The following is a 27,893-nucleotide window of genomic DNA, read 5'->3' on the forward strand; positions in this document are numbered from 1 at the left end:
GGTAAATATAAGTCCTAAACTCGCAAAACCATTCTTGAAATAAGTACCAATAATTTTTCAATGGTAAAGTGTAAAGAGGAAGAATTCAAAAGATCAAAAGTCGGGGAAACATTCGTTACTTAGTTGTTCGCATTGCTATATCCTTCTACGTACACTTTAGGTTCTTAAAGTGCTCCGTACGGAGCCTCAGGAGACGCTTAGGGCCTCCGCGAGCTATTCGTTTACTCGGAAACTGTCCTCGACCCACTGCCCTATGTCCATATACTTACCTATCCTCGACCCACTGCCCGAACTCCCTGATCTTTCCTATCCTCGACCCACTGCCCTGTCTCCCTAAACCTTCCTATCCTCGACCCTCTACGCTATCTCTCTATCCTCGACCCACTACCCTATCTCCCCAACTTCCCATTCTCGACCCACCGCCCTATCTGCCACAACTTACTTATCTTTGACCTACAGTGCTACACTATTCAGTACCTGACCTAACGGCGCTTTATTCACGACCCGATCACCACACTGAACTTTACTATCTTGCGACCAACTTCCATTGGTTATACTGGTCGTGTAGGCCAATGAGATGATTCATTTGTACGTCAACAAAACATGATTGACGGAATTCGTAAATGTAGGCTTGAATCTCAAATTGTAAACAATAACCATAATTGGCAGTTAAAAAATGTGTTACTAATTGGGCTACTGATGGTTTCTTGTTGAGAATGACAGTTTTCTAAATTTTAACAAGCCGTTTGATGCCCTTAATAATTGGCCATGTCGTGATTCTTGTGACAATATGATGCTGATCCGAAATAAGCAATAGTGCTCTGGTCCGTATAAAGTATTTTTTTCAACTTTTCATAGTAAAAGCGATGCCAAAGATTACGTACGAACTGCGTCCTTTGCAACTTCATTAAGTTGCAGATAATTTAAGCTCAATTTCGGGACTATACGCTGAATTAAAGGGCAAATTGAGATTCCAGCCTACATTTACGAATGCCTTCAATAATGTTTTGTCGACGTACGATTGAATCGGGTTGACTGTATATTATGTATATCTTCACTGACTCTAAAGTCTAAACCAGAGGTAGGCAAACTTTTGTCGTTCGCGGCCAAAATTAAAAGTTGCAAGTCATTGACGGGAGCACGTATATTTAGAAAGTTAAACACTCTAGGTTTGTCATAAATACCTAAGATATCTTGGGCTCACAAGCAGAAAGCATCGCAAAACGCTATCACCGAGAAAGACACCCATATGTGGCAATGTGTTCTCAATGAATTGTATTGAAAGAAAACATGTGTAACAGTCATTGACAGATCCAATAAAACGTGTATCTACTATCTACGCGAAGCTACACGCGGCTATTTTACGAGTTGCTTAAACGTGTAAACTTGTATATCTGGTATAAACTACAGATCATTTTGGATAATTAGTACGCTGGGTAATGGAAAAGTCCCATAATATACAACTGTTTCAGAGGACCTTCGTCGAACCCATGGAATAGCTTCACCGAACCCCAGGGGTTCGATCGAACCCAAGTTAAGAAACACTGCTTTATACGCAAAAACCCTGCACTAAAACAGGAGGGGTCATTCTATTATTATTCATATTACAATGTATCAAATTTCATATTATCTACGCGATGATCTTAGTTTAAATGAATTCAACTGAATGTGACTTATGGATTGAAATTGATCAAGCTGGATCAGCCGTAAACGTGAATAACGTTACCGTAATATTTGTAAATACTGCAACTTTCGCATAGCACACGTTAGCAAAATCAAAGCGGAAGCTGTCAACAACAAGGAAATAATACTAATAATAATAAATAAATCATACACAACAGTGAATGACTTTTTTCATCATGTTGTCCTCTTTGGTGATTTTCTTAAATAATTGATGTGTTTTTTTCTACAGTCTCCTTTATTCCCAGAACAGAGAAATCGCGTTTTGCACTGATATGATGGAGTTTGGAAGCAACATAAAAACAGATAATAGAAATAATATTCAACTGTTTTTCCGCTAATATACTCCCCATGTTTATTACATCTTTTACTTTACCAACAAATTGTCGCAAAAAATCATCTTCTATTACAAGTTCTTCTGAACTTTGCGTCTTCAGATGTTTGCATATTGAAGCCAGAGCATTTCTTACTCTGTCTCCACCTTCCATGTTCTTGTCGCGAATGTCTACTATTATCTTATTGTAGAGTGTCTCCCATGTTTTACTAACTACTGATAAAACGTTGGCCCAATCGTCTTTAATTTCTTCCGGTATTGCAACCACTGTCGAATGAAAAGTTGAATATATATGTTGACATTTTATAACAAGCATAGAGCACGAAGTCTAAATCTGACCAATCAACCAGTAGAGTTTTGACTTATAGCACGTTGATTGATATTGATAAATGTCAATTTATATGCAAAATTGAAGCATATTATTCTGTACCTTTTTTCCGGTATATGCGGATAAATTTGGACGCTTCTTCATTTTCATGTAATAGTGCTTCGTGTCCTTTATCAGCCATTTCGTTGAGTTGATATCTGTACATCGTTTCTGTGCCTCCGCCAGAAGTTTGGCTTTCTGTGACCACAGAGAGTCGTCATTCCTACTTTCAACCATGAACAGCCGTTGTTCATGGCAACAAATATAAAGATAAAAATCGGTAGATAGGTTTGATTGGGATTGGGAACAAGTTACATTTATTGATAAAGGACTAAAAGAAGTCTCAGTGAGAACTTTGTAACTAACATCATGATCCAATTTTAATCAAAGCACTAATCTAACATTTCCTCTTCCGTTCATTTCAGTTTATCAAACAACACACGAGAAGAGCAACAACTTGTACTTATTTAATTTAATTAGCACTTTATCTGTTGACCCCCTGAGTTCCCGCTGTGGACCCCTGTGGGTCCACTTGGACCACGTTGAGAAGCCTTGAGGTAAATGAACCGTCATTTCGGGATCAAAGTGTTTCGTGGGAAATCATTTATCATATCGCGTCCTAACCTAATTAAGTACTATAGTCGCTTCTTAATGGTATTGGAAGCATCATTACTAAGGTCGTGTTAATAGCACATTGTTGTTAGATAATTACAAATTTCCCTAGCCAATGTTACGATACCATACTCTCATAATCATTAGAACTCCCTACTCCATTACCAGTGTAAAACCTTACAAGATTGTGATACAATACATACGGTTATGGAGCAAACCAATGCTGTTATCAAAAGTAAGAGTATAAGATAATCAATAAGATATTTCTTTTGGAAGAAAAATAAGTCAGAATATATATGTAATAACTGAAGTCCAAATCTCCAAGATCAATCTAAATTCCGTACTGGCACGCCTTCTAATTTGCCAATCCCTGAAATTGCAGCAGTCTTTTGGCCTCAATAATTGTAGCGTATTTATAAACAGACCCCGTAATAGAAGAACCACGCATCACACATAAACTGTTAAACCGAGCAATTTTCGATTCATTTTTATTTGTATAAAACTGCTAATGCATTTGAATAGCAAAACGTGTATATTCAAAGATATAGCACATTCTGAAGTTAGATTCGCCATCACCTACACTTGTATACAAAGCAATCATCTACATTGTTCTGAATAGCATTTTTCATTTAAACACAAAATATTAGAAAGTATATTGAATATAAATATTAAGTTTTGTGAATAATTCCGAGCAAGGACGAAAAAACAAAATTACCACATCCAGCTACTTGAGCTTTGGCGCTGGTCTAACTTTTTTTTACACTTTACTCTGGTTATTAGCAGTCTATTCATTAACACTGAACTGTATGTAATAGAACAAGAGAAACGTGTTTTCATGTATATAATTATATGTATGTCAATTTTTGCGTATTCTGCTCTTCTCAGATATTCTTTCGTGAGTTTGACTTTTTCATTCATACGGTTTTCACTGGCCCAATCAGTGGCTTTCTCATAAGACTCGACGGCCACCCTGTAATGTTCAATTGCTTCACCAAATTGATTGTTTTCGCTGTAAGCAAGTGAAGCATTGTGATGACAATGTCCGAATACTCGCCGTTTGACTGCGTCGTTGTTATATTCCTTTTCCATAAGTTGAGTGACGGATAAGTTGACCGTCACAGATTTCTCTCGAATATCACAGTAGTAATAGCAGAGAGCGACGTTATATAAACACCAGACTTCGTTAATAAATTTCACTTTTGGCTCTGCATCTGCAACGCATGGTACCAACTCAGACATCTCCAGCAGGAGGGGTAGAATACAATAGTGAATGACTTTTTCCATCATGTTGTCCTCTTTGGTGATTTTCTTAATAATTGATGTTATTTTTTCTACAGTCTCCTTTATTCCCAGAACAGAGAAATTTCGTTTTGTACTGATGTGATGCAGTTTTGCAGCAACATAAAAACAGATGATAGAAAGAATATTCAACTGTTTTTCCGCTAATATACTCCCCATGTTCATTACATCTTTTACTTTACCGACAAATTGTCACAAAAAATAATCTTCTATTACAAGTTCTTCTAAACTTTGCGTCTTCAGATGTTTGCATATTGAAGCCAGAGCATTTTTCACTCTGTCTCCACCTTTCATGTTCTTGTCGCGAATGTCTACCAATATTTTATTGTAGAGTGTCTCCCATGTTTTACTAACTACTGATAAAACGTTGGCCCAATCGTCTTTAATTTCTTCCGGTATTGCAACCACTGTCGAATAAAAAGTTGAAGATATATGTTGACATTTTATAACAAGCATAAAGCACGAAGTCTAAATCTAACCAATCAAAAAGTAGAGTTTTGGCATATAGCACGTTGATTAATATTGATAAATGTCTATTTCTCAAAAAAAGAACTCATTCAGAACCTCCGATTTGACAAGGAAAAAAATATACAAAATTGGAGCATATTATTCTGTACCTTCTTTCCGGTATATGCTGATAAATTTGGACGCTTCTTCATTTTCATGTAAAAGTGCTTCTTGTCCCTTATCAGCCATTTCGTTGAGTTGATATCTGTCCATCGTTTCTGTGCCTCCACCAGAAGTTTGGCTTTCTGTGACCATGGAGAATCGTTATTCCTACTTTCAACCCTGAACAGCCGTTGTTCATGGCAACAAATTATAAGGATAAATATCGGTAGATAGGTTTGATTGGGAAATTCAAATCACCTGAGTATTACAAATACATTTTTTTGAGGATATTTCCGTCTTATTGATATATTTATAGTACAATAACTTACCCAGTTGAGTAGCTATGCCGCGAGCAGGTGGAGATCTGGAATATCAAGTACAAGAATCGTTACATAACCGACCTTGAATTACGCATCAATGTTACATCATATATGTTATAACTTTTGGGAAATCTGCATATAAGCTGATCAGTAGAGTATTAAATATGCTTTTTTTGCGTTAAAACAATACTTTTTTAATTCAAACTTTTTATACATCTGGTATTGTCCTAATCGAAATCCAGAATTCAAAATTAAAACGGCGAAGCTTTGGTGGGAAATACTAGGCAACTAGTACGGTTTACAAACATCCGCATGAAATGCCTGTAATTTAAGTAATAAAAATAATAATATTTTAGGAGTGTTGAATCACTTACACGTGATTATGTATTATATCTCCATGATGATGATGGTATTCATTATTTATTGCACCAATGTGGAAAACATTGTTAATAACTCGTGGCTCTGCTGCCAGCCGCAGTTCTTCAGGTGGATTTGCTTCTGCCATGATAGTATTGGAAGCTTCATGAGTATTGGAAGTCTTCGTCATCTTAATTTATGTGTAAAGATAAATATACAGTAAGAAAGAAGATTAAATTCGGAATTAATGCAGCTCTACTCGAAGCCCTCACTCGAGCCAATAGTGACAAATATATTATACATATTTAAATGGCTATGAATCCCAGGAAGACAAATGCGGCAATGGAGACTATATTGAAAAAAATTATGATATTCATTACATTCTTGTAAATATACGTCAACATGAAAACTAAAATAACGATACAAGATCTTTCTATTGTAAAGCAATGCTGATTGATATTCCACAATGTATGTTTCTGTACAAAAATTCATTTAACAGTATTGAATGACCTCAAAACAACTTTACCATAATTAGCTACTCAATTTCAGTCCTAACAACAAGAAGTTAGCAAAACAATTCAATCATCTAGCTGACGTTCAAAGCATATAATTCTATAAGTGCAATCCTTCAAAAAAAAAAAAAAAAAAAAACTACAAAACTTGAACAACTGTAAAACTAAAACGAATTGACGATACAGTTTCATTTTGATAGAGTGAACTTCATAACTTCTTCCATAGGTTGGTTATTTGTCCTATACAAAATTGATATTAAATTACTGACAAAGCTTCCTGTGCCGTGATTCTGTAAAAAGTGCAAAATTAACGGAATCGCCGCGCTCATAATGACATTTGATCTTATCTTCCACAATGCAATTTACTGAAGGACGCAAGTATTCAAATACAAGTTATATATATTTTTTATTTACGGTAGATCTATTGAGTTAAAATTGTGTAACTAGCACTTCACGTTCGATAGGTTGGTACATTCATTTATCTACTCGTGTTTCAACTTGTCTAAGGACAATAAATACCGTATATACAAAAAGCAAAACAAAATAAACCATCTTGTTGGATGATAAACAATTAGGCTATGAAGTATTTGTTGTATCTAAGCTTTTATTGGTAATATAGTAATATAATTAGGAGCCGAACAACGTACGATATAGCATAATATTAAATGAGATGGATATATTCATGTCATTCTCTACAGTCCATCCGTATCTGTTATAGAGGCCGGACTTTTCTAGTTGCTTGGAATTACATCTTTTCATTTAAATACGTGGTAACCAGGGGCGGACACTTTCCATAATTTTGGGGGGCGAACTTGGATCGCCTACCGAAAAAGACCGCGCCGTGTATTGTCACGTAACAATAACCTGTCGATGTCATTCTCCTAGCATACCTAGGCTGCTTTGCTTGGACACGGAACTTGCGCGTCACTGAACTAATTTCTTGAATATAAGCCCACGGCTTTTGCTAACAAACAGAAACGACAAATTGGAGGAGTCATATTGGGTTTCAATTCCTAGTTCTGCATAAAGCGCACTAACGCCGTTTCATAAAATCAGAAATGCAAAACAAGGTAAGCTATTGTGCGAATTTTTTCCTAAATTTTACCAAGGAATTATCATTTGATGATTTGACTAGTAGAATTTCCATTATTGCCGATTTATTAAATCATCATTTGAACTCGAAATAACATTCAGGATTCACGCAATGACTTTGCAGGGTTTTTATTCATAATTTAATACGAAAACAAACAGGCACGAGTTCAGGAGCGCAGCCAGGATTTTCAAAAAAAAAAGTGGGGGGGGGGGGGGGTCAAAGTCGGAAATTCCCTTTGCCGTCTGTAACAGTCACCGCGATTATGCGCTCGTTAAAAGAGCCGCCTTTTTAAGCGTATAATGATTTTTCTGTCGCGTAGAATATTCAATCCATGTCAGCCACGAGATTTTGAAATGTCCCTATTTATTAATTTAATTGTGTGCAACGTAACTCGCGGTTGCGACTTCTTACGTCAAAATAAAAATATTCGTGAACTAAATACAACGTCGATTTGTGGACATAAAAATATGAAATAAGCTGCCAGATCTATTTAATTTTGATACGTATTTTTGCAATCTTCCGATATCGTTATCGCCGTTACAAAAATCTCGATATCTGATATAAAATCCCGTATATTACTTCAACGTACAATATTACTTCATACAAAGAAAATAATTATAAAGTATACAAGTAAATCGAAAATACAAATTCACCGCCTCGAAATCCACGCCGAACAGTCGCCGCGATTACGCCACTTGTTAAAAGAGACGACTTTTCAACGAAAAATGATTTTTCACTTGTGCAAAGTAATCAATCAAAGACCGATACGGGCACATTTAAAATGTCTCGATTTATTAAATTAATTGTCTTCAATTAAAATTGCGGTTGCGTCGACAAAACAAGAGCCCCTCTAAAACACTATACGGCAGTCCGCGGACATAAAAATGTGTGGTAAACTGCCCGTTTATATATTGTTTTAATCCGTATTTTTGCTATTTTGCGAATTCGATAAATTTGAGATGTACTTGTAACACTGACTCCGCTCAATCGCAATGCTGCCACTCGGATTATTTTTAAAAATAAAACCTTTCGAAAAATCTGTATATTTTCTGTCAATTTTCACGAAGTAAAATTTATTTCAGTACAATAAAAATTAATCGAATATACTTTAATTATCTCATATATCATCACAAACCGGGAAAAAGTCGCGTACTCAACCTTGTTTAAAGTCAACACGAAAATTTTCGACGTCAACTTAAAAGTAATGGATAAAAAGTCAAATCCCGCCCACAATTAACTGTGTTTCGATAGTAACGAAATGTTTTTGAAGGCCAACCGGAAACCAACTATAATGTGTGCCGTAGGAACACGAAATTTTGCGATTTTCGATGCCTAGAAAAGCGTTTTTTAACTGTCGCGGGCCTCAACAAAACTTATATTGTTTACGGTTTTATTTTTAGTATTTTATATTGCCGCTTTTCAATCGAAAAATATAGATCTCGGATTTTACTCCTTCATTTGTCTTTAGAATCTCGCCGATGAACTTGCCGGGTTCATAATTCCGTGCTAGTACAAATATAAAATAATTATCATAGTCATCGTGTCACAAATTTGTAAAAAAGATGTGATTCAATGAGAATAAACGCCAACGTAACAGGTCACAATGATGAAAACAACCGGCGATTTTAGCAAAAGGCAATTGAACGCGTTATTGACGACTTTTTCAGTTTTTAAAAAAATTCCAAGGGGGGGGGGATATCTTTTTCAGATAGTTTCTGTGGTCTGAAAAGTCGAATAAGCGTGTCGACATAGTAATTGCTTTGATATTTGCCCGCAAATTATGCTGGGCCTTGCACGAAACCCAAAACGTGAAAAGATACGTCCAGCGGTGAAAATTGTTTAAATCTTTAAATCTATTTAATGTTTTAGCGATAATGAATAATTGTTGTAATGAAAGTTTGCCTCTTTCACTTCTCTCGCAAGTGCCAACAATAACACTATTGAAATATTTTGACAATAAGAAAACCGTATTAAATTGTAATTAGTTGTGCAAAACCGTGGCGCGTGATCGGCGGTGCGTTTGAAGACGGAGTATTACCCGTGCGGGTGCGCATGTTACACGAAAATGTAAGGTGCTCCGAAAGCGCGTTGGTCTACATTATTGTAAGAAAGCAGTTATAATATCGGTAACTAACAACCGTTTAATCGTGCTCGACTATCGCACTTTTCGAACATGATAATTTTGTAAGGCGGAAATAACATGTGTAAAAATTTTTTGCGAAATTATTGGGGGGCGACCGCTCCCCTTCGGGAATACGCAATATTTAGTGTGATAAAAAGTGCAAGTTATCGCGTCGATACACTTGAACAATCCGAGGTCACTACAGATAGCATCAGAATTCCTTTATGAAAGTATACCGCATGGTACATAAGAAATCTGACCAATACGTATTTCTTCAGGCACCAATATTGTACTATGTTCAACGTCGTTTCCCCCTATTCCAAGGTATGTTTTGTCCAGTAAACGAAACAAGGCCCTTTTTTGGTCCATCAGATAGCAATAAAACAAACGGGGAAATATTACCAACAGCAAGCTTACAGAAAAACACAAAGCGAACCAGGTTTACGATTGATGCAATTCTCGACAACGAAAGGGAAGACGAAAAATATAATCCATCAAAACAAACAAAGTCAAGCGAATCGTCTGTCAACAATCCTAATACATCGGTTGATTTTGAAGTTATATCCAACTTTGATTAAGAGTCGTCAAACCCCAGCAGTTTCAGTGTTTATGAACCACATGAATCTTCCGATTCAACTTCAGGTAGATATCATTCCGTCTGTCATCTCTCAAAACGACAGAATGATTGGTGGCACTACAATTACCCCGATTTTAACAACATGACTTCAAGGCACTGGCCAATGGCACAATATAAACAGTTTCGTCCGGACATGAACGAGTCATTTACGCTTTCTCCTATTGCCCAGGACCTAAAAATCTATCATCGTGAGTAGATCACACACTAATGTGAAAAGAATCAGAACGGTTTTCACCAACAAACAGCTTGAAAAATTTGGGAAAGAATTTTCACAACAACGTTATTTGGTTGGTGATGATAGAACAGCACTGGCAAATAAATTGAAACTCGGGGAAGCTCAAATCAAGGTTTGGTTTCAAAACAGAAGAATAAAATTTAAAAAGCAGATGTGTACGGAATCGCCTGTTATTGTCGATGACAATTGAAAATTTTTCTTTATTTTTAAATTTTGTACTTTGAACAAGTTCCAATGATTTTCCAAAATTCTTATATCTCATTTTTTAAAAAAGCAACGTAAAATCAACTGAGCTCTAACAATTATTTTTATTCGATTGTAACGAAATTCGAATGCACTGCCATGTGGGGAAACCCACGTGAATATGCGCTGGAGTGGGGCACTGGGAAAAATAACGGGAATCGGAATCTATTAGAATTGAACTGTTCGGCTGGATGGTTGGCGGATCATACTGCGCAGTGTGCGTGACTTCAATTTCAGCTGAGAACAATTATGGGTTATATATTGCAGGAACGGGCATGTACAGACTGAAGTGAAAAACAGCCCGTCCACGCGATACGTTTTTATCTGCTTTCTTTTTTTCCGGTATGGATGTGAAATATCTCATCTTGAACATGGCTGTAATCGAAAGTCAATGCTGTTCCACTGCTAATTCATTCAGGCAGTCGTTTTGACTGGGGGAGATGAATGGTCACTGAAAATGAATATATATACTGATTCAGATAATTTTGTCAAACAAAATGATGTCAAATTACATGGCGAGACCAAATTGAGAGAGGCCTCACCTGCTTTATCTATAGATGGATTTGGCCTCATACCAGTGGTTCTTAACCTTCGTGAGTCTGTCGAACCCCTACTCTTTTCTGTAAGCTCCCGTCGAACCACACCGTACAAAGCGGTTAAAACCAGGAGCGCATTAGGAACTTTATAAAGGGGAAGCTATTCTATGGAAGGTTTTAGAATATTACCATTGTGGTGTGACTTTATATATACATTTAAATTGCCATTGTTGTATAACAATTGTGTATCCCGAATGAGAAGCATGTGTTTCTCGTTATATAGACCAGTGGTTCTCAACCGCCGGCAACGTTGCTACCGGCCCGCCAAATATTTTTCTAATATTAATATGTTAAAAGCAAATTGCAAAATACAAAGTATTGACGGCATATCCGTTATTTTCATGATTTTTTTCCGAACTCCTATTTATTCGTAGTACCGGTATTCGTCTAACAACCGAACTTGGTTAGAAGTCCTCTGCTCATTTCAAACCCTGAACAGCTGGATGTTTGTTAAGTCTATGGCCTCATAACGGCGGCTAACGTCATAACGGAGGAGTTTGATAGCACACAGTTAGGGTTTCGGTTATTATCAATTCTGAAAAAACGCCGATGAACTTGCCGGGAAAAAACATCCTGTTTTAAAATACATACTGTTGACATATTAAAAGTTTTTATTAAAAGGAGGTTGCAAAAACACATAAATTGAAAAGTGATCAAAAGTGTAGTTTAGAACAAGCCACAAGTAATCTTCAATAATTCGGAATCGTTTGAAAAATATTACCATACGCTTACTGATTCCATCTACAGGGCTATCATATTAGTCCTAATTTTGCTTCGAATTGATATAATTTATGTATTTCAAAATTTAAAAAATCAGGTAAATATGTGAGTATGATGGCAGGATAAGTGGCGACGAATATGAAAAAAGAAACAAAATCGGAACGATGTGCAATAAAAGTTTTACAGCAGGAATTAAGTATGAATTTGAATATATCGCTGAGAAGCTTATAGCGCTTGAAATCAGTAGGACCGAAAAAGAGCTGCACCATGAACGTCTGGGTTTTAGAAATGGGAACAATTTGATATGAGCCTATAGTGTTAACGATATCATAATCGTGGATTCGTGAGTAATGAATCTATTTTGTATTTGTATTACGCAGACCTTCAGGGTTCTTTTCTCGATGTCTTGGATATGTCGTGTTCCACGTGTCCCAGTTGCTCCTCGTGTCATACTTGTACCAATGTGATGAAAATTGGCGTATAAGTAAATTATACCTGATTGAACTTTTGTAATTACTATTTATAAAAATATTTCGATACTGATATTCAGATAATATTTATTTCCTATTTGAATTGTAGGAGACAAACAGTATTAAATAGTATCTGCGAACTATGTTTACGGTGATCATTTTTCAGATTGACGAACAGGTATTCCAGAACATATTAAATTGATATATATATGTAGTGCCTCATTTTCCAAGCGGGACACGTGGGATACGTCCGACAAGTGGGACACTCCGGGCGGCAAATTGGACAAGTGGGGCACATGGAAAAAGTGGGACAATTTGAGCGAAAAATTGTGGCACGTTGTACAATTGGGAGGGGGGGGGGGCAAATGAGACACATGCCACAGGTGAGACAACTGTGTCGCAACATATTTGAGACGCCCTTCTTTGTTCTGCAACAATGGGTCATGCAGGTTTGGGTCTATACTGCGATCTTTGAAGTGACTGCGATGGGATTTTACTCGATCGTTGAGAATCTTCTATCTGGTTATGCTCTATATCAAAATATTGTTTTGCTCTTTATCTATATACACGGAGAAAAGCTCCGATTGAAAGAGAAATATAATTGTAATAATCGTACATAATTATAAAACGTGAATCAGAGTTTAGGATGGGACTCTGGGGCCTACGTGATGAAAAGTCGTTCGGTTCTGCGAGCATTTAGGTGACTGCGATCGATTTCTTCTGACTTTGCAGAGTACGTTGGTATAAAAATTTATAAAATTACCTAAGAATTGTTCCGCTAAAAGGTAACAGTAAAACATTTTGTGGAATATCAGGTCCGTAGACTCGGAGTAATATGAAAGAATAAATGTAATAACTTTCCTGGTCGGCTGCTGCTGTTGACCAACCAAGTTTTGAAACAATGTGCCTCAATGCTTTCGCTCTGTTACGCTATCTATAAAATAGGCTATAGGTGAAGCCACACTTCATCGGTGAGTAAGAGGCTGCACCACAAATCACGTATTAGATTAATCATATTCATGACTTTTGCGAAATCGGTAATTGGGGTTGACTGCGGTCACGGGAGCACAACCCCTAATGTGGCAGCAATACTTCGTACAACGTCAATCCAATGATTCGTTCAGGTGAAGTCCTCATTTAAATTTACTTTTGGTGGTCAGATATTGGTTGGTCAAAAAAGACGTTCACTACTTTGATACTAATTTGTGATATCCCTCATCAATTTATGCGATGAATTGTTTTCACGACCCATATAAATCATTCAATTCGTCAACTATGTGTTTGACATACATATATTTTCGAGATAAAACGTTACTCAACTTGTGGTTTATTAATTTTGATATTTCTATGTTGTCGTTTCTCGTTTTCGTTTAATTTTATGAGCATTTTTTTTATTTATTTATTTCAAATCATAGTAAAATGTTTGAAAATAATATTCTTTTGGAAAATATACTGATGAGCGGTAGTTTATAAAACGATGAGAAGAATATATACGGATAATTCCGTGGGCATCGAGATCTTTGGGATCCATATTTCCTACTTTAACTTTTTCTTAATCTTCAATTTCAAGAGGTGCTAACTTCGGAATAAATTTTATTTTATTACTGAATTATATTTAGCCCCTTTTATTCTCCAAAGAACCTGAAACTTTACAACAGTACACATTGAAAATGTGCAGATATATACGAGTACATGGTAGAGGATTGTAAACAAAGCTAAGAAATCATGAAGTATTATTGGAAACGTCATTTCCTATCCCGTCGGATATCTATATGGAATGACTCACATCAGCCGATATGATCCTGGAAGTATTGCTGGCGGAAGGTTGTATAAACTGCAAAATATTTAAGTTGAAATGCAGCCTATTTGTATTAGTGTATATAACTGTGCATGGCTATAGATGCCCATAGTCAATCAACCTCGTTCATTCATGACAAATGTGGTTTGACACCAAAGAAGAATGTGGACTGGTCGGAGGCAAGTTTTGTATTCAAGTCTTTGTGACCTGAAGAGTTAAGAAATTGAAATGAAAACTTTGTTTGAAGCAATATACTGTATTAAATATATAAGTTAAAAGGATGAAATACTTCGAAAAGAAAAGGCGAAATACAGAGTGACCTAAGAAACAAATCCCTTAAATTTCTTAGTTACTTCTTCGAAATTCGAGAAAATTTATCTAATTTTGTTTACAAAAATTTTTGCTGAAACCACTAATCATCTTAATCATCGACGTCGTTCAAATAATATTCAGCACTTCGCTAGCACCGTCACATAATGTTCCATATTCACCGTTCGATATTCGTTTCCTTGTTCGTCCGGAACATTTCGTACGCAAATGGCTACACATGCCGCGCACTGGGTGTGACATTCTCTGCAAGACTACCCGATGTGCCCCTGTAAACGATATTTTTGTTATTGACATGCCCAGGTAGCAGAAAGTGCGCTTCAGCATAAAACCAATGGACCAAGGCAATTTTGCGCAGCGTATACAGGTCTGTCTACAACATCACAAAGATAGTTTAGCTTATACCATAGGTTCTCAAAGTGTTCCGTACGGAGCCCCAGGGCTCCGTGAGAGAAACCCAGGGGCTCCGCAAGTTATTCGACTACTTTTTAAAATACTGAATTGGCTAATTTTACTATTAGGATTACTGAAATGAAAGACTACTATTCTGAAATAACATAAAATACGCGAAAAACTGCCAACTATACATAAATTGAAGTCGTATTTTTGCGATCTTGGGATTTGTCAAGCTTGGTTTTGTTCTTTCGCACTCACGAGCAAGATGTCGCCGTTTACAAAACAAGAGGTCGGGGCAAAATACGAAAGATGGAAATTTATTTCATTGCATGCGGCTCCGTCGGTAGTTTCAAAATGGAAAAATAGGTACATCGCGCGCACAATTGACTGTGTTTCGGTTTCGCAGTTACTACGACGAATAACCAAAGAAAACCCAACATAACACCAAATTTTTGATTCACAATGTCTATGAACGTGTTTTTAATCTGACGTGAGTCTGCTGAAACAAAACTTATGGTGTTATCTCCCATTTTAAGTTTTAGTTTTAATATTTCAGTATGCCGCTTTTCAATCGAGAAATTTGAGTTGCGGATTTACCTTTTATTATTTATTATTTTTAGCATTTCGTCTCCGGTGACTATAATATGGTAACATGTTTTTCACATTGAACTCATAATTCCCCACGAGAACAAAAAAGCAATACTCGTCGTCATTGTGGAACAATACATCATACATGTATATGTCGAGGAAAATTTTTGATTTAGGGAGAATAAACACCGCCATGCTGACGAAAACAATCGGCGATCGTAACAAAATGCAATCTAGTACGTTATTAGCGGCCTTTTGAGTCTTTCAAAAATATCTAAAGGTAAAAGATCCGACCCCTAATTTATTAATATGTTTGTATCAAGTATCAAGTATCAAGTTTACAGCTTTAGTATATATAATTCATCTTTTACATTTAGATTCATTTATGACTTGTATTAACCCTATTAAAAGAGGTTAAGCATTTAAAATAAGTACATTACTTTTGACTTACTCAAAAATATTTTTCGGAAAGTAACAATTTTAACATTTATTTTGGGGCTCCGTGAATAATAGTCAACTTTTTCAAGGGCTCCGCAACACAAAAAGTTTGAGAACCCCTGGCTTATACAACACATTCTAGAATCTAGAGCAATGGTTCTCAACCTATTTTCTTGAAAAACTTCACGAAAAACATGAAATTTTTTCTGCGAAAATTGATACTTTCCTTTTGATAATAATTAGGTAAAAATTACCACCCTGTAACAAAAAGCAGCATCATCCATTGCTACTACCATCAAATTTAATTAACTTTATCAGCAACTCTAGCAATTTTTAATAGGTTGTGGCTCACCTCAAAATGTTCCTGTGGACCAGCTATGGCCGACTGGTTGAAAACCAGTGTTCTAGGGAGAGAACAACTTTTGTACAAAGCGTCTTAGACTACTGTAACGTTCTGGTATAATCATACACAAACAGAAGTCCAAGGGTAAACAATGTTTAAAATTAAACTTACTTCATTTGGGGCTCCCGAAGTATGCGAATCAAGATGGCGGACATTGGAATGTGATATGTCTACTAGGTTGTGATTAGGCCATCATTTTAGGCATAAATACTACGGGAGGCTCTTGGCTAGTCTTCGAACTGATAATAGGACTAAAATAAGGAAAATTGGAAAAATTTTATGGCCTAACCCTAACCTGTTACCCATGTTACGTTCCGATGTCCGCCATCTTGGTTCGCATACTTCGGGAGCACTCTTCATTTTTGTACAAGTGTGTGTTCTCGTTGCAATATGGTGCTGCAATGCGTGCTCAATCTCACAATGATTGAAACTATGGCAATTTGATAATTCTGGGTGATGACAAAAATATATTTTAATTGATATCCGATAATATTTAACTTTGTTTTAATAGATTTCATCGTCAGATTGGTATCTTTCGTATCTTTAGGGCACAAAAGCATATCGATTGTGCAGATAAATAAATTTTGGGTGTACCCTGCGAAGCACATTAGTTAAGTGAATTTCACCTGCTATTTCTTTTTGAGTAGATAATGAGAAACACTGTTTTAGAAAGCTTAATATAAAATGAATCTAAAGCAGCTTCATAATTGTATTTTGACAAGCAGTCTATTACACGTTATTTATAGTTTCGAACATATATCTGAGCCTAAAGCAGGGATGGCCAATTCGAATAAAGTATTCGAATGTATTCGAATATCTCATTATTCGAATATCGGAATTCACGTTCATAAGAATATCGGATAATTGTGTGACGTCACACATTTTCGACGCCGCTTTCAAGACGTTTCCGTTGAATGAAAACATTCTCGATAGAAACTTGCGCGCGATTGTTTTTATCACTCATCAGCGTAACGTGTTATTTAGGCCCGTAAACGCTATTACGATTGTGTTGTTTTTTCTAAAACGAAAATTTTCCACAAATTTGTTCCACGATAACGATAACATTTATTTTATTTTTGTACGCGCACGGAATTGTGAATCTGGTAAATACGTTCATCGGCGGCGAGTTTGTGTTGTTTTTTCTAAAACGAAAATTTTCCACAAATTTGTTCCACGATAACGATAACATTTATTTTATTTTTGTACGCGCACGGAATTGTGAATCTGGTAAATACGTTCATCGGCGGCGAGTTTCTAAAGACAACGCAACTTTTTGATTGAAAAGCGGCAATTTAAAATACTGAAAACAAAACCGTAAACAACATAAGTTTTATATAGTCCCGCGAAAATTTAAAAAACGCTTCTCTAGGCAGTGAAAATCACAAAATTTCGTGTGCCTCTGGCACACATTATGTTTGGTCAGCGTTTAGGAACGTATCGTCACTGAGGGCGGGATTTGCCTGATTATCCATTACTTTAAATTGCCGTCAAATATTTTCGGGTTAACACGATACAAGGTTTGAAACGCGACTTCTTCCCTGGTTGTGAGGATGTTATATTATAATTAATCTGAGGTATATTCAATCAATTTTATTGTGATGAAATAAATTTTACTCTGAGATATTTTACTCTGAGCATTTCGATCGAGCGGAGTCACTGTTAACAAGTACATCTAAATATTTGCCGAATTCGCAAAATACGGATAAAAACAATATTTAATCGGACAGTTTACCTCACGTTTTTATTTTTATGGCCGCGGATTGCAATGGTATATAAGAGTGGTGAGGATTTTATTTTGTCGACGCAACCGCAGTTTAAATTGAAGACAATTAAATTAATCAGAGCAAGACATTTTAAATATGCCCGTGTTGGTCACGAATTCATCACTTTGCACAACAGAAAAATATATATTCGTTGTTATATTATTTGTTGTAAAAGTCGACTCTTTTAACAGGTGGCATAATCGCGGCGATGAATATGTATTTTTAATTTACTGCTAAACTTTATATGTATATTCATTGTATGAAATGAATTATTCTCTACACTTAACAGGATTTTATATAATTGTTTGAGATTTTTCTAACGGCAATAACGAGTTGGCAAGATTGCAAAAATACATATTAAAATTAAATACATCAAGCAGTTTATCTCGTAATTTTAGGTCACAGATCGCCGTGGACCGAATAGTAATGTTTTTTTTTGACGTAAGAAGAAGCAACCCCGAGTTATGTTGGACACATTAAATTAATATACAAAGATATTTTAGAATCTCGTAGTTGTCATGGATTGAATATTTTACGTAACAGAATGATCATTATACGCTGACAAGACGGCTCTTTTAACGAGCGCGGAATCGCGGTGGGTGTTACAGGCGGCAATGAGAATTTCCGATTTTGAAAATTCCGGCTGCGCGCTGGCAGTGGTGGTCATCTATTCTCTACTAATTTATTTCTAACTCCAAACACAACAATATGTTACACATAATAACAATAAATATACTGGTAAGTAGTAGAATACTCTGGGCTTAAATATTAGAATTTTTAAAGGCATAATGGATTTTCGATTGTTGTTGCCTGTATTGCCAATAAATTTTATTACTCTCAGAAAATATACACAATTATCTGAATACAGGTAGTATTTTTGTCAATTGACTCGACTATTATCGTTATATCATGGTACCAATGATAGAAAACGTCCGACAACTCCTTGGCTATCTTTTCATATGGTCATTTGTACAAAGTGAATAATTTTAATGAACTGACTGTGTCACAAGTTGCTATTATTTTTTATTAATAGCTATAAACTATCAATTACGTTGTGTACATATACTGTTGGTCTGTGGCTTCATCCTGATATTTCTATTGAAGCTTATTTCCTAATTTACTGGGTTTTAATCAACTAAAACAAAAATGTGTTATTTTCGATTTTAGAATGTATTCGGAATTCCAGATTCGAAAACATTATTTTAGAATGTATTCGGAATAGTTTAGTATTCGGAAATGGCCATCCCTGGGCCCTAAAGAATTCGTGGTCGCACTTTTCAAAACCAAGGAAACAACACATATCGAGGAATTCGTGAGTTATCAGTTGTTAAACACTACCCGATTTATTATTGTAAATTGGAACTATTTCTATAAATACAGAAGACGCAGATCATAGAGAAGCCGACTCTCGAGTTTCTTCTCACGTCCATGACACAGCAGTTGCGCAGGAAGGTTTTGTGTTATTTTCAAAAGGAATCCATCAGGATTTCACGGCGATTAAGTTTTACAAATCTATAGTTATCATGAGGCATTTCAAATAAGTACACAAATTATATACATGTTCGAAAGCAGCATCCAGGGGTAGCTGAAGAATGAGCTTTTTTCGTGAATACAGCCTTGCGTGTAAATAAGTATGTGAAAATGTGATATTGGGCCAACGGACGGAAAACTAGAATATTCGATTTATTAAAAAAGTAACTATGCACTAGAATCCATTTTTAGCAAAAAGCAATATCTGATATCTAATACACCAAGCAACTCATTAGATAACGAAGGCAGTTTTAAAAAATAACATTTTATAATCTGATTGATTCAATATTTCTATATAGTGTGACTTCGACTGTGATCACTATGGTCGTAACACAACCGTTTGTATAATCCATGTGTTTACGGTTACAGATGAATCTGGTGAATCTTGAATGGTGACACGGAGATCATTGTTGCAACCGACTATTCAACATACATCGTTTGTATTGATTGTAATGGAAATGGCAAGAAACGAATTAGCTTTTTATTCATACACAACCGTAAGTTTATGAAAACGAGTAAAGCATCTTATTTGTAAATTAACTGTTTCAAGTTACAGCAAATGCGTTAACTGAAATCGAGGTATAACTTTGAAATGTGATTTTGAGTATTGTGCTGCCAAGGAAATCAGACAAGCACAAGAGAACAGCTGCCATGATCATATATTGTTACGTAAAATGGCATCGTACTCATTGTTGATTATTTCATACAAATATCAAACATGTCTTATTTTAAACCTGATTCAGACGCCCAATCGAGCCCAATTTTAAATACATTTTTATTAATGTCATACGACCCCCAAAATTTACCCAATATACAATAATTATATACCATTGGAAAGGTATTTTAGAGTACTATACGCTAGATGTCACTGGAGGACCGTAAACTAAAACACCTCTTTCAAGAGGTCTCTCGTAACGTCAAAAAATAACAAAAATATTTACACTCTCTCATTCTATCAGCTGTTGGACGTCTACAGCTATTGTAAAGCTGAAATGTAACTATACAGTTGACTGCACATCGGTTTTCTCTTTCATATGGTACTAAACGCTTTTCGTTAGCGCGTGTCGTTCAATCGTTTTGGAAATTTTCCGTTTGAGAAGTCACCACATCGAATCAGGCCAGGCTAAGCTTGATAGATCGATCGGTTGTTTGTTTGTGCTTTATCGCGTTGAAAGCTTTTGTGAGTCATAATAAAACATTTATTATGAATCATAAAAGCTTATAATCGTCAGACAAGGAGAATTTGCGAGATAAAACGCCTAACTTTTTTTCGGTGAGGCAGCTGCGATCAAACGACTCGATATTTTTATAACTTCCTGACGTTGTGAGATGTCCACTCTCCTATGTTATGTAGCATATAAAATGACCTTCAAAATAAGACCTTATCATACTAGCTTTTGTTATTGGTTAGCGCGCAACGCCAAGGTTTATGGAATCATTTTCTTGTTGTGCGACGTTTTTATATCGCAGCGGGAAGTACACGCGTGATATGTAAGCGAAATTTTATCACTTCTAAATGTCATGTAAGGTTCATTCTCATATCGTTGTGTGGGGAATAAGATTTCCTTTCAAGCAAGACCATAACAAACATTCCAGACCTCATGGTATACACACAGCATTGCAAAACGTCTGAAACGTCGCGCATGCGTCAAACCGTTAGGATTAGACAATGTCAATAAAAACATAGTTAATATCTTGCAGGGATTCAGTGGATCGAATTGTATACACCAACACCATATCCATCAGCAAAAGACCTTCTTGACATTAAGAATGCTTTGATTGATTTAATTCACCTCTAAATAATTCTCAATGCTCAGATGTTATGGGTGCTTTCGACATCTCAACAAGATAATGCAACGACGAAAATATTATATTATCTGACGGTTATTAGGACTTATAATTATCTACTCATTTTATTATAGAATAATGTGTCAAATAAATATTCAGACGTAGTCTAAAGAACTATGCTTTCGACAGGCCTGGGAAGCATTATTTTTATCGTTTGTATAATCTGATGTGATCGCTTAATTGTGGAAGTGGAAATAAGTTGAGAGCCAACAAACGAAAGTCAAGAACTCGGGAGAAATAACAAAATTCGTCGCAATACCACAGGTACGCTAATTATTTCTTTACATATTATCAGTGATTCGCTGTATCACAATTCGAAACATATTGAACATAATTGCTTTTGGGTCACCGATTTTAATGCTCGTTCGATATACCTTGTTTAGAATAGCCTACTTTCCATATTTCAAAGAATTTAATTCTATTCAATTATCTAGGAATTTTGGTTTACATAAAGTCGATGAAGTTTCCAAATAATGAATTTTTAAGGGACACTGAGGGAAAATTGTGCGAGATGAACTAGAAAGTGCTTTACTATATGTAAACAGCAATGTTCTAGGTGAAGTATAGGGTCCCATAATAATCAGGACTAAATTTGAAAAAATGAATAAATTTAATAAAGTTGCTCTGGCTGCTGCTGTTGACCATCTAGGTTAGGGTGGTCCAACCCGTGGCCCGCCGAAAGTTTTCGAGTGGCCCGCGCGGTATTATTCGAATCCCAATGTCTTTCACAAATCTGAGCCCTTATTGGAACCGCTAATGAAAAAAATGTCGTTCAAACGCGCGAGAAGCATCACCTAGCTATCTAAAGCTTCTTTTATGTCCATTTATGGCTGTTATTGCCAGTGACACATGTTTGAATTTATTTTTATCGTCTGTCATGTATTTCAATCTGTTTTTCTCTTTTTTTTCAGTAAAGCTAGGAAAGGCAGTTTTATGACCTCAATATTTGACAGCATTTACTTCTACGAGCAATTTTTTTCACGGATGAGCCAAGTAAAATCCCCCGTGAGACACTGGGTGAGTTACTAATCGTCCTAAGCGTTAGGAATACGCTCGCCATCGCATCTCTGATTACTCTGTATGAGTTTGCAGGTTCGAATCCCATGCGGGGATAGTTATGTGCGAGAGGATTGCTGGAATCTTCGCCGCCGTAGGGTGATTCACGTAATCGCTGATCGGATACGCCTTCCTCCAGTAGGGTTTTGTTTTTTATCAATTCTAAAAAAAAAACATCATGTTTTATAACAATTTTTTTCTTTATTCTTTGTACTTTTCATTGAATTACCCCCTGCATCGCCGCTAAACTACGTCAAAACGTTGCGTTCGAACAGCTGCATACGCTGCCGAAATTATAATTTCAAAAATGTAAGTAAAAATTCTTGTTTTGACTTTTATTTTTATTGCGTACATTCATCGCCACGGTGGTATCTAAACTAAAGTCATAAGATTTTACCCGGAATGTTCATCCGAGATACCAGAGAGACATTTTGAGACGAAAAATCATGAAAATTAGCTCACGAGCCTACTACAAAATTGATTTAGGGAAAGGCAGCCTTCGGCAAAGCGAGTGCGTTACGATAATGAAGAATAAACTTACATCGGCGGCAATCTACTGATTTAAACGATGAGACGCACTAGCCTAGGGCCCAGGGCTACTCAACTATTTTTACCGAAGGTCCGCATACAAAACTTCAAAAATATTTTGGACTTTCCAGAAATTATATTTCGGCATCTTTAAACACGCTATTCCTCGGCCAACCAATGATTATTAGCTAATCAAAATTGTTTGTTATGACGTTATAGTTCTTTTCATATATATTTTTAAATCTATAAAAGTTTTATAAATAAAATTTTAAGAGTGGGGCTAATGATTCAGAATGAAGAATTATGCGCGGTCCGAATCGAATACTCAGAAGGGCCGGATTCGGACCGCGGTCCGCCAGTTGAGTAGCCCTGGCCTAGGCTATGCTAATTGTAAGAGTCCTCTGATGCAAAGACGCTACAACTAATCTGTTATAACGCCATAATAAGGATTTCGAGTTTATGTATTGACATTTTTCTCATAAAATAAAGGTATTATTACGGTTAATTAATCCTGTTCGGTTAATTTATGCTTTGCATACTTTGTTTTTAAGGTTGAAGTGAGTCTTCAAAATTTTACAAACTGAAATCACATTTCAATTTTCGCAAGGTGGTTTCGTCGCAGGGTCGCTCACGTAATACCTTATCGATTACGTCTTACTGCGCCAACCACGTTTGCGGTCGCACTGAACTAAAGCTTGAGAAGGTGTGTATGAGCCGTTATCGATATTTGCGCCGTTTCGAAGAATTTATTGCAAATAAGAAGCGCTTGGCAAGTTTTTACATCCATTTTCCTTCAACCTATTTAATACAAAAAAATCAAATAGTACAGTCATTTTGAACAAAACAGGCAAAAAAAAAATTGATTTAAAACAATTGTTTTAAAACCATTATCTTTGAACAAATCCCAATAATCCACCATCAAGTCCATGGTACCGAAGACAAATAACTAACTAATCCCATACCCGACATGGAATGGTAACGGGACGAGAGGCCGTGGTTCGTCATATGGTTTATGCTTATCTTAAAACACAATGTTAATATTGACATAGTCAACATCTCGCAGAGATTCAGTGGATCGAAGTGTACACCCAACCCCATACCTCTCGGCAAAATACCTTTATGGCATTAGGAATACTTTGATTGATTTGAACGTGACATCGACTCAATGCTAAATGATTCTCAATGCTCAGATGTTATGAGTGCTTCCGACTTCTCAACGAAATAATGCAACGACGCAAATATTACATTATCTGATGGTTCTTAGGACTAATTATCTACTCATTTTATTATAGAACAATGTAGCAAATAAATATTCAGACATAGGCTATAATAGAATGTTTCTTTTAGAATAGTAACGTAGATTTCGGCAGGCCTGGAACGCATTGTTTTTAACTTTTGTATAATCTGATGCGATCGCTTCATCGTGAAAGTGGGAATAATTGAAAGCCATCAAATGAAAGTCGAGCACTCGGACGAAGTAACAAAATTTGTCGCAATGCCGCAGGATCGCTTATTAATGCTTTACATATTATCAGGGATTTGTTATATCACAATCCGAAACATATCTTTGTTTAAAATACTTTTCATATTTACGAAAAATTTTTTTTCAAGAATTTGATTCTATTTAATTATCGATGACTTTTGGTTTACGAAAGATCGGCTAAGTTTCCAGGAAATGAGGGGATTTTGAGGAACACTGATGAAAAGTGTGCGAAATGAACTAGAAAGTGTCCTACTATAAGTAAACAGCAAAGTTCTAGGTTAAATATCGGGTCCTGTAAGAACCAAGAACAAATTGAAGAAATGGATTTATTTAAAAAAGTTGCCTTGACTGCTGCTGTTGTTAACCATCAAAGTTTTAAGCCAACGTGCCTCAACACTTCATTGGTGAGAAAAATGACGCATCTCGAAACAAGTTTGAGACCTGTCATATTTACAACTCTTGATAATGGTCATGAAGCTTAATAACAGTACTGGGAGCGCCAGCGTAAATGTTGTAACGATACTCCATACAGCGGCAATTAAGTGAATAGTTCAAGTAATGCTCTAATGTCCAATCATCGTTCTATTTGGCTTAAAAAGGGCCCTTCACCCCTTTGATTATAATCTGAACCAGACCTTGTAATGTCTTTCATCAAATTATGCGAGGAATTGTTTTCACGACCCAAATATATATACAAGTTTTAATATTTTGTCCACAATATATTTTACATACAAAGATGTCTGACATGAAACGTTACTAAACTTGAGATATATGAACATTGACAGCTTTTATCCCGAACGTTATTGACATCGTTATGAATTAATTTAGTCCGAAGTAATGAGTAAATATATATATTATGGTTAAAATAAAATTAGCTTCGGGAATGAAACAAAATTTTTCTCCTTCGTGACTGAGTTTTCTTTTAAATTTTATTCGTGCCAATTGTATACCGTCATAATATTGAAAACTTGCTGCGTGTTATCGTTGTTTTTATTTCATTTTATAAGCATTACGCTTTTTTTTTATTCATACAAAGCATATTGAAATATCTAGAATAATATTCTTTCAGTTGTGATTTTGAAACCTAGTATTGTAAAGTAGGACCTCGAAGCAATATATCTTGGGAAAACCCGAAAATATAATTACAATTAAGATTCGTGGTACGATTCAGCGGGTTCGTGCGAGCTCGTTATTGGAATGAAAGCGTTCTTGTTTTAGACGTTAAACAAATGCAACACCGTAGTTAACGATTACGATTATATTTGGCGTTCCGTAGAACCTGTTGATGGTGGGGCGATACGAGAGAAAACCCAATTTTAAATTTTTGAACCCAGCACTGATTAAGATTTAATAATATTTCAACTTCTTTTACAGAATTTCTTTCTTAGTGGTATTTTTCATCTAAATCTTTAGATGAAATATTTTCGGAGGTTGTTAATTGTCAAGTAATAAAAATAGTACAAATGATTCCATAGGTGCTGTAAAGTTTCATTTGAAAAATTACTGTTGTTCGGGGTTAGTCACCGTGAAAATAGATTTTTTAGTTTGAAGGACATTTTATCATCTCATTTCCGTGGCCGGCACATGCTTTTGCTCAGTTCCAGAAACAGATCAAATGTGCTATAAATAAATTTCAGTGTGCTTATAACCAATATTGCAGGGGAAGATGGGGCACGTTGGGACATGGGGCAAAGTGGAAAATCAGCTCTCGTACTGATACTATATCCGCAATCCTGTCCGCGGTTCGATGTTTCAATCCGCCTTTCGGTGAGTTACAACGTCCCCGCGAACGGACAATGGACGGGTAGAGCGGCGCAAGCTATGAGGTGAAATTGGTTTAGGTAGGTTGAAACTAAAATTTCACCGTTCCAGTTTTTTTTTTCTACTTTAGCCTTTTAACATGACAAACCACCGTCTGGTATTTTTCAGCTTTAGTCCACTGTAAAATATTCATAACGTTGGCGAGTGGATGAGCCTTCCGAATTTCGCCGAGGGATGGTCTGAAAATATTTGCTTCCTATGGGGAACAATGGACCGGGGTTCAGTGGGACATGTCCTACAGGGCACAATTGGAGAGTGTTTGATACAATAAGTGCTCAGAAACCTAGAGATGCCGTATATTTTGTGTAAGATTATGGTTTCTTTCGACCCATGGCCCAATATGGAATATATTCGAGAATCAATAATATTTCCAGATTTAGATTCGAGGTGTACCCAAACAAAACGTTGTAGCTCATGATTAACTTTAATATCAAGTCTCTCATCAACAAGTTCCAGTCAGTAATTTGCTTAATTTGTTACACAAAATATCGAGTTAAAATAAACTCAAAATGGACAAAGACCAAGAAGAGCCGGAACTCGGGCACAATGGAGAGTAAATTGCCTTTCCCCTCAACTTGTTGTTATTCAGTGATAATGCATCTATCGATCCAAACTTTTCGACAACTAGTTTTGCATTGTATTTCGCAAATTCGAGTCGAGTCCGTATACTGTCACCAAATCAGTGGGCGCTTTGTCTATGATTCATGTTTTTTGAAGAGAAATGATAACAGTTCGATGATTGAACTCTATCCATCTTGATTTTTCTCAAATACCGATGGGCCGATTGTAGAGTGCCTTTTATTCATTTTCAAAAATAGCACATTGCTTGCTTGTACGTATTGTGCTATAAAATTTAATCTATTACCTAATCGATTCCCCTACTAGTTTGGATCCGTTTTATGCTAGCCATCCGTTATAACCCGTTGCATATTCATTTATATATAGGTGAGGTTTAGAACATCAATAGTTTCTTAGATATTTTTACCAGTGTATGAACAATTGTTACATTGATGACAAAATAAGTTTAATGACGACACAAGGGATGATAATCTGTAATATCTTTCAAATTTTGAACAAACATACTTATTCATATTAAATCAGGAGAAATTTTAGGCGTTTCTGGATATTGAGATGTGACGTTAAAACAAAGTAAGGCCAGATATATTCGAATAAGAGAAAATGGTTTGCGAAACATCTAACCTTCCATATAATTCCGTTTGGTATCCATGTCTTTCAGTTGCGTTTCGTTCTTCATATATAGCAGAAGGAAATGAAAAGTTTTGACTTTCGGATTCCGGTTCTTCTTTGAACGACATATTTTGTCTTTGAAGTTGTCTTTTTCTAAAGCTTCCGGTTTTTGAATGTATACTACCATCACGATTGGAGACCACATGGGTTTGTTGTTGTATAGATGTTATAGATTCCATTTTAACACATTATAGTAATTAGACGTATTGATGTACAGCCTAATTCTAAACTGCTCTCTGTGTCCTAAAGTACCACTAAGAACGGGTATATAAATGAACATCTTTCATCACTCAATGCTGTATGCATCAGATGAATGCTTGGCCAAATTTAACTTTCGACCGATATATTTTGAAACAATATGAGCTAAGAGGTCATTGATGACACAATTTTTTTTATATAACCACGAATTTCCCTATAATTTGCATTTACGTAGTTTTTAAATTATAGGTGAATTTCGATA

General features: G+C 36.0%; 3 protein-coding genes across 3 annotated transcripts in view; 1 reads left to right on the plus strand and 2 right to left on the minus strand.

The window, feature by feature from the left end:
* Positions 1-1,355: 1,355 nt before the first annotated feature.
* Positions 1,356-2,850, minus strand: LOC144430375 (uncharacterized). Its single transcript, XM_078118295.1, has 2 exons — positions 2,445-2,850; positions 1,356-2,281 (listed from the first exon to the last, which is right to left on the minus strand). Exons 1-2 carry the CDS (start codon positions 2,545-2,547, stop codon positions 1,884-1,886), a joined length of 501 nt encoding a protein of 166 aa, XP_077974421.1. The 5' UTR covers positions 2,548-2,850; the 3' UTR covers positions 1,356-1,883.
* Positions 2,851-3,522: 672 nt separating this feature from the next.
* Positions 3,523-27,866, minus strand: LOC120329614 (uncharacterized). The gene is made up of 5 exons (XM_078118703.1): positions 27,386-27,866; positions 5,596-5,768; positions 5,231-5,265; positions 4,910-5,044; positions 3,523-4,699 (listed from the first exon to the last, which is right to left on the minus strand). Exons 2-5 carry the CDS (start codon positions 5,766-5,768, stop codon positions 4,485-4,487), a joined length of 558 nt encoding a protein of 185 aa, XP_077974829.1. The 5' UTR covers positions 27,386-27,866; the 3' UTR covers positions 3,523-4,484.
* The window catches only part of LOC120329618 (uncharacterized), a 68,777-nt gene continuing 50,428 nt past the window's right edge, over positions 9,545-27,893 (plus strand). The window contains exon 1 of the mRNA XM_078118617.1: positions 9,545-9,629. Coding sequence (XP_077974743.1) covers positions 9,545-9,629 — 85 coding nt within the window. The remainder of the gene's footprint in view (positions 9,630-27,893) is intronic.

The sequence above is a fragment of the Styela clava genome, chromosome 12 (assembly GCF_964204865.1).
Source record: "Styela clava chromosome 12, kaStyClav1.hap1.2, whole genome shotgun sequence".
Lineage (NCBI taxonomy): Eukaryota > Metazoa > Chordata > Ascidiacea > Stolidobranchia > Styelidae > Styela > Styela clava.

Bases quoted from the DNA above. Each gene is read 5' to 3' on its own strand.
- LOC144430375 (XM_078118295.1), bottom strand. From the start codon at position 2,547: ATGTACAGATATCAACTCAACGAAATGGCTGATAAAGGACACGAAGCA. The intron at 2,282-2,444 runs GTACAGAATAAT...TTCATTCGACAG, and splicing joins CCGCATATACCGGAAAAAAG to TGGTTGCAATACCGGAAGAA.
- LOC120329614 (XM_078118703.1), bottom strand. From the start codon at position 5,768: ATGACGAAGACTTCCAATACTCATGAAGCTTCCAATACTATCATGGCA. The intron at 5,266-5,595 runs GTAAGTGATTCA...TTGATATTCCAG, and splicing joins GATATAATACATAATCACGT to ATCTCCACCTGCTCGCGGCA. The intron at 4,700-4,909 runs GTACAGAATAAT...TTTATTCGACAG, and splicing joins CAGCATATACCGGAAAGAAG to TGGTTGCAATACCGGAAGAA.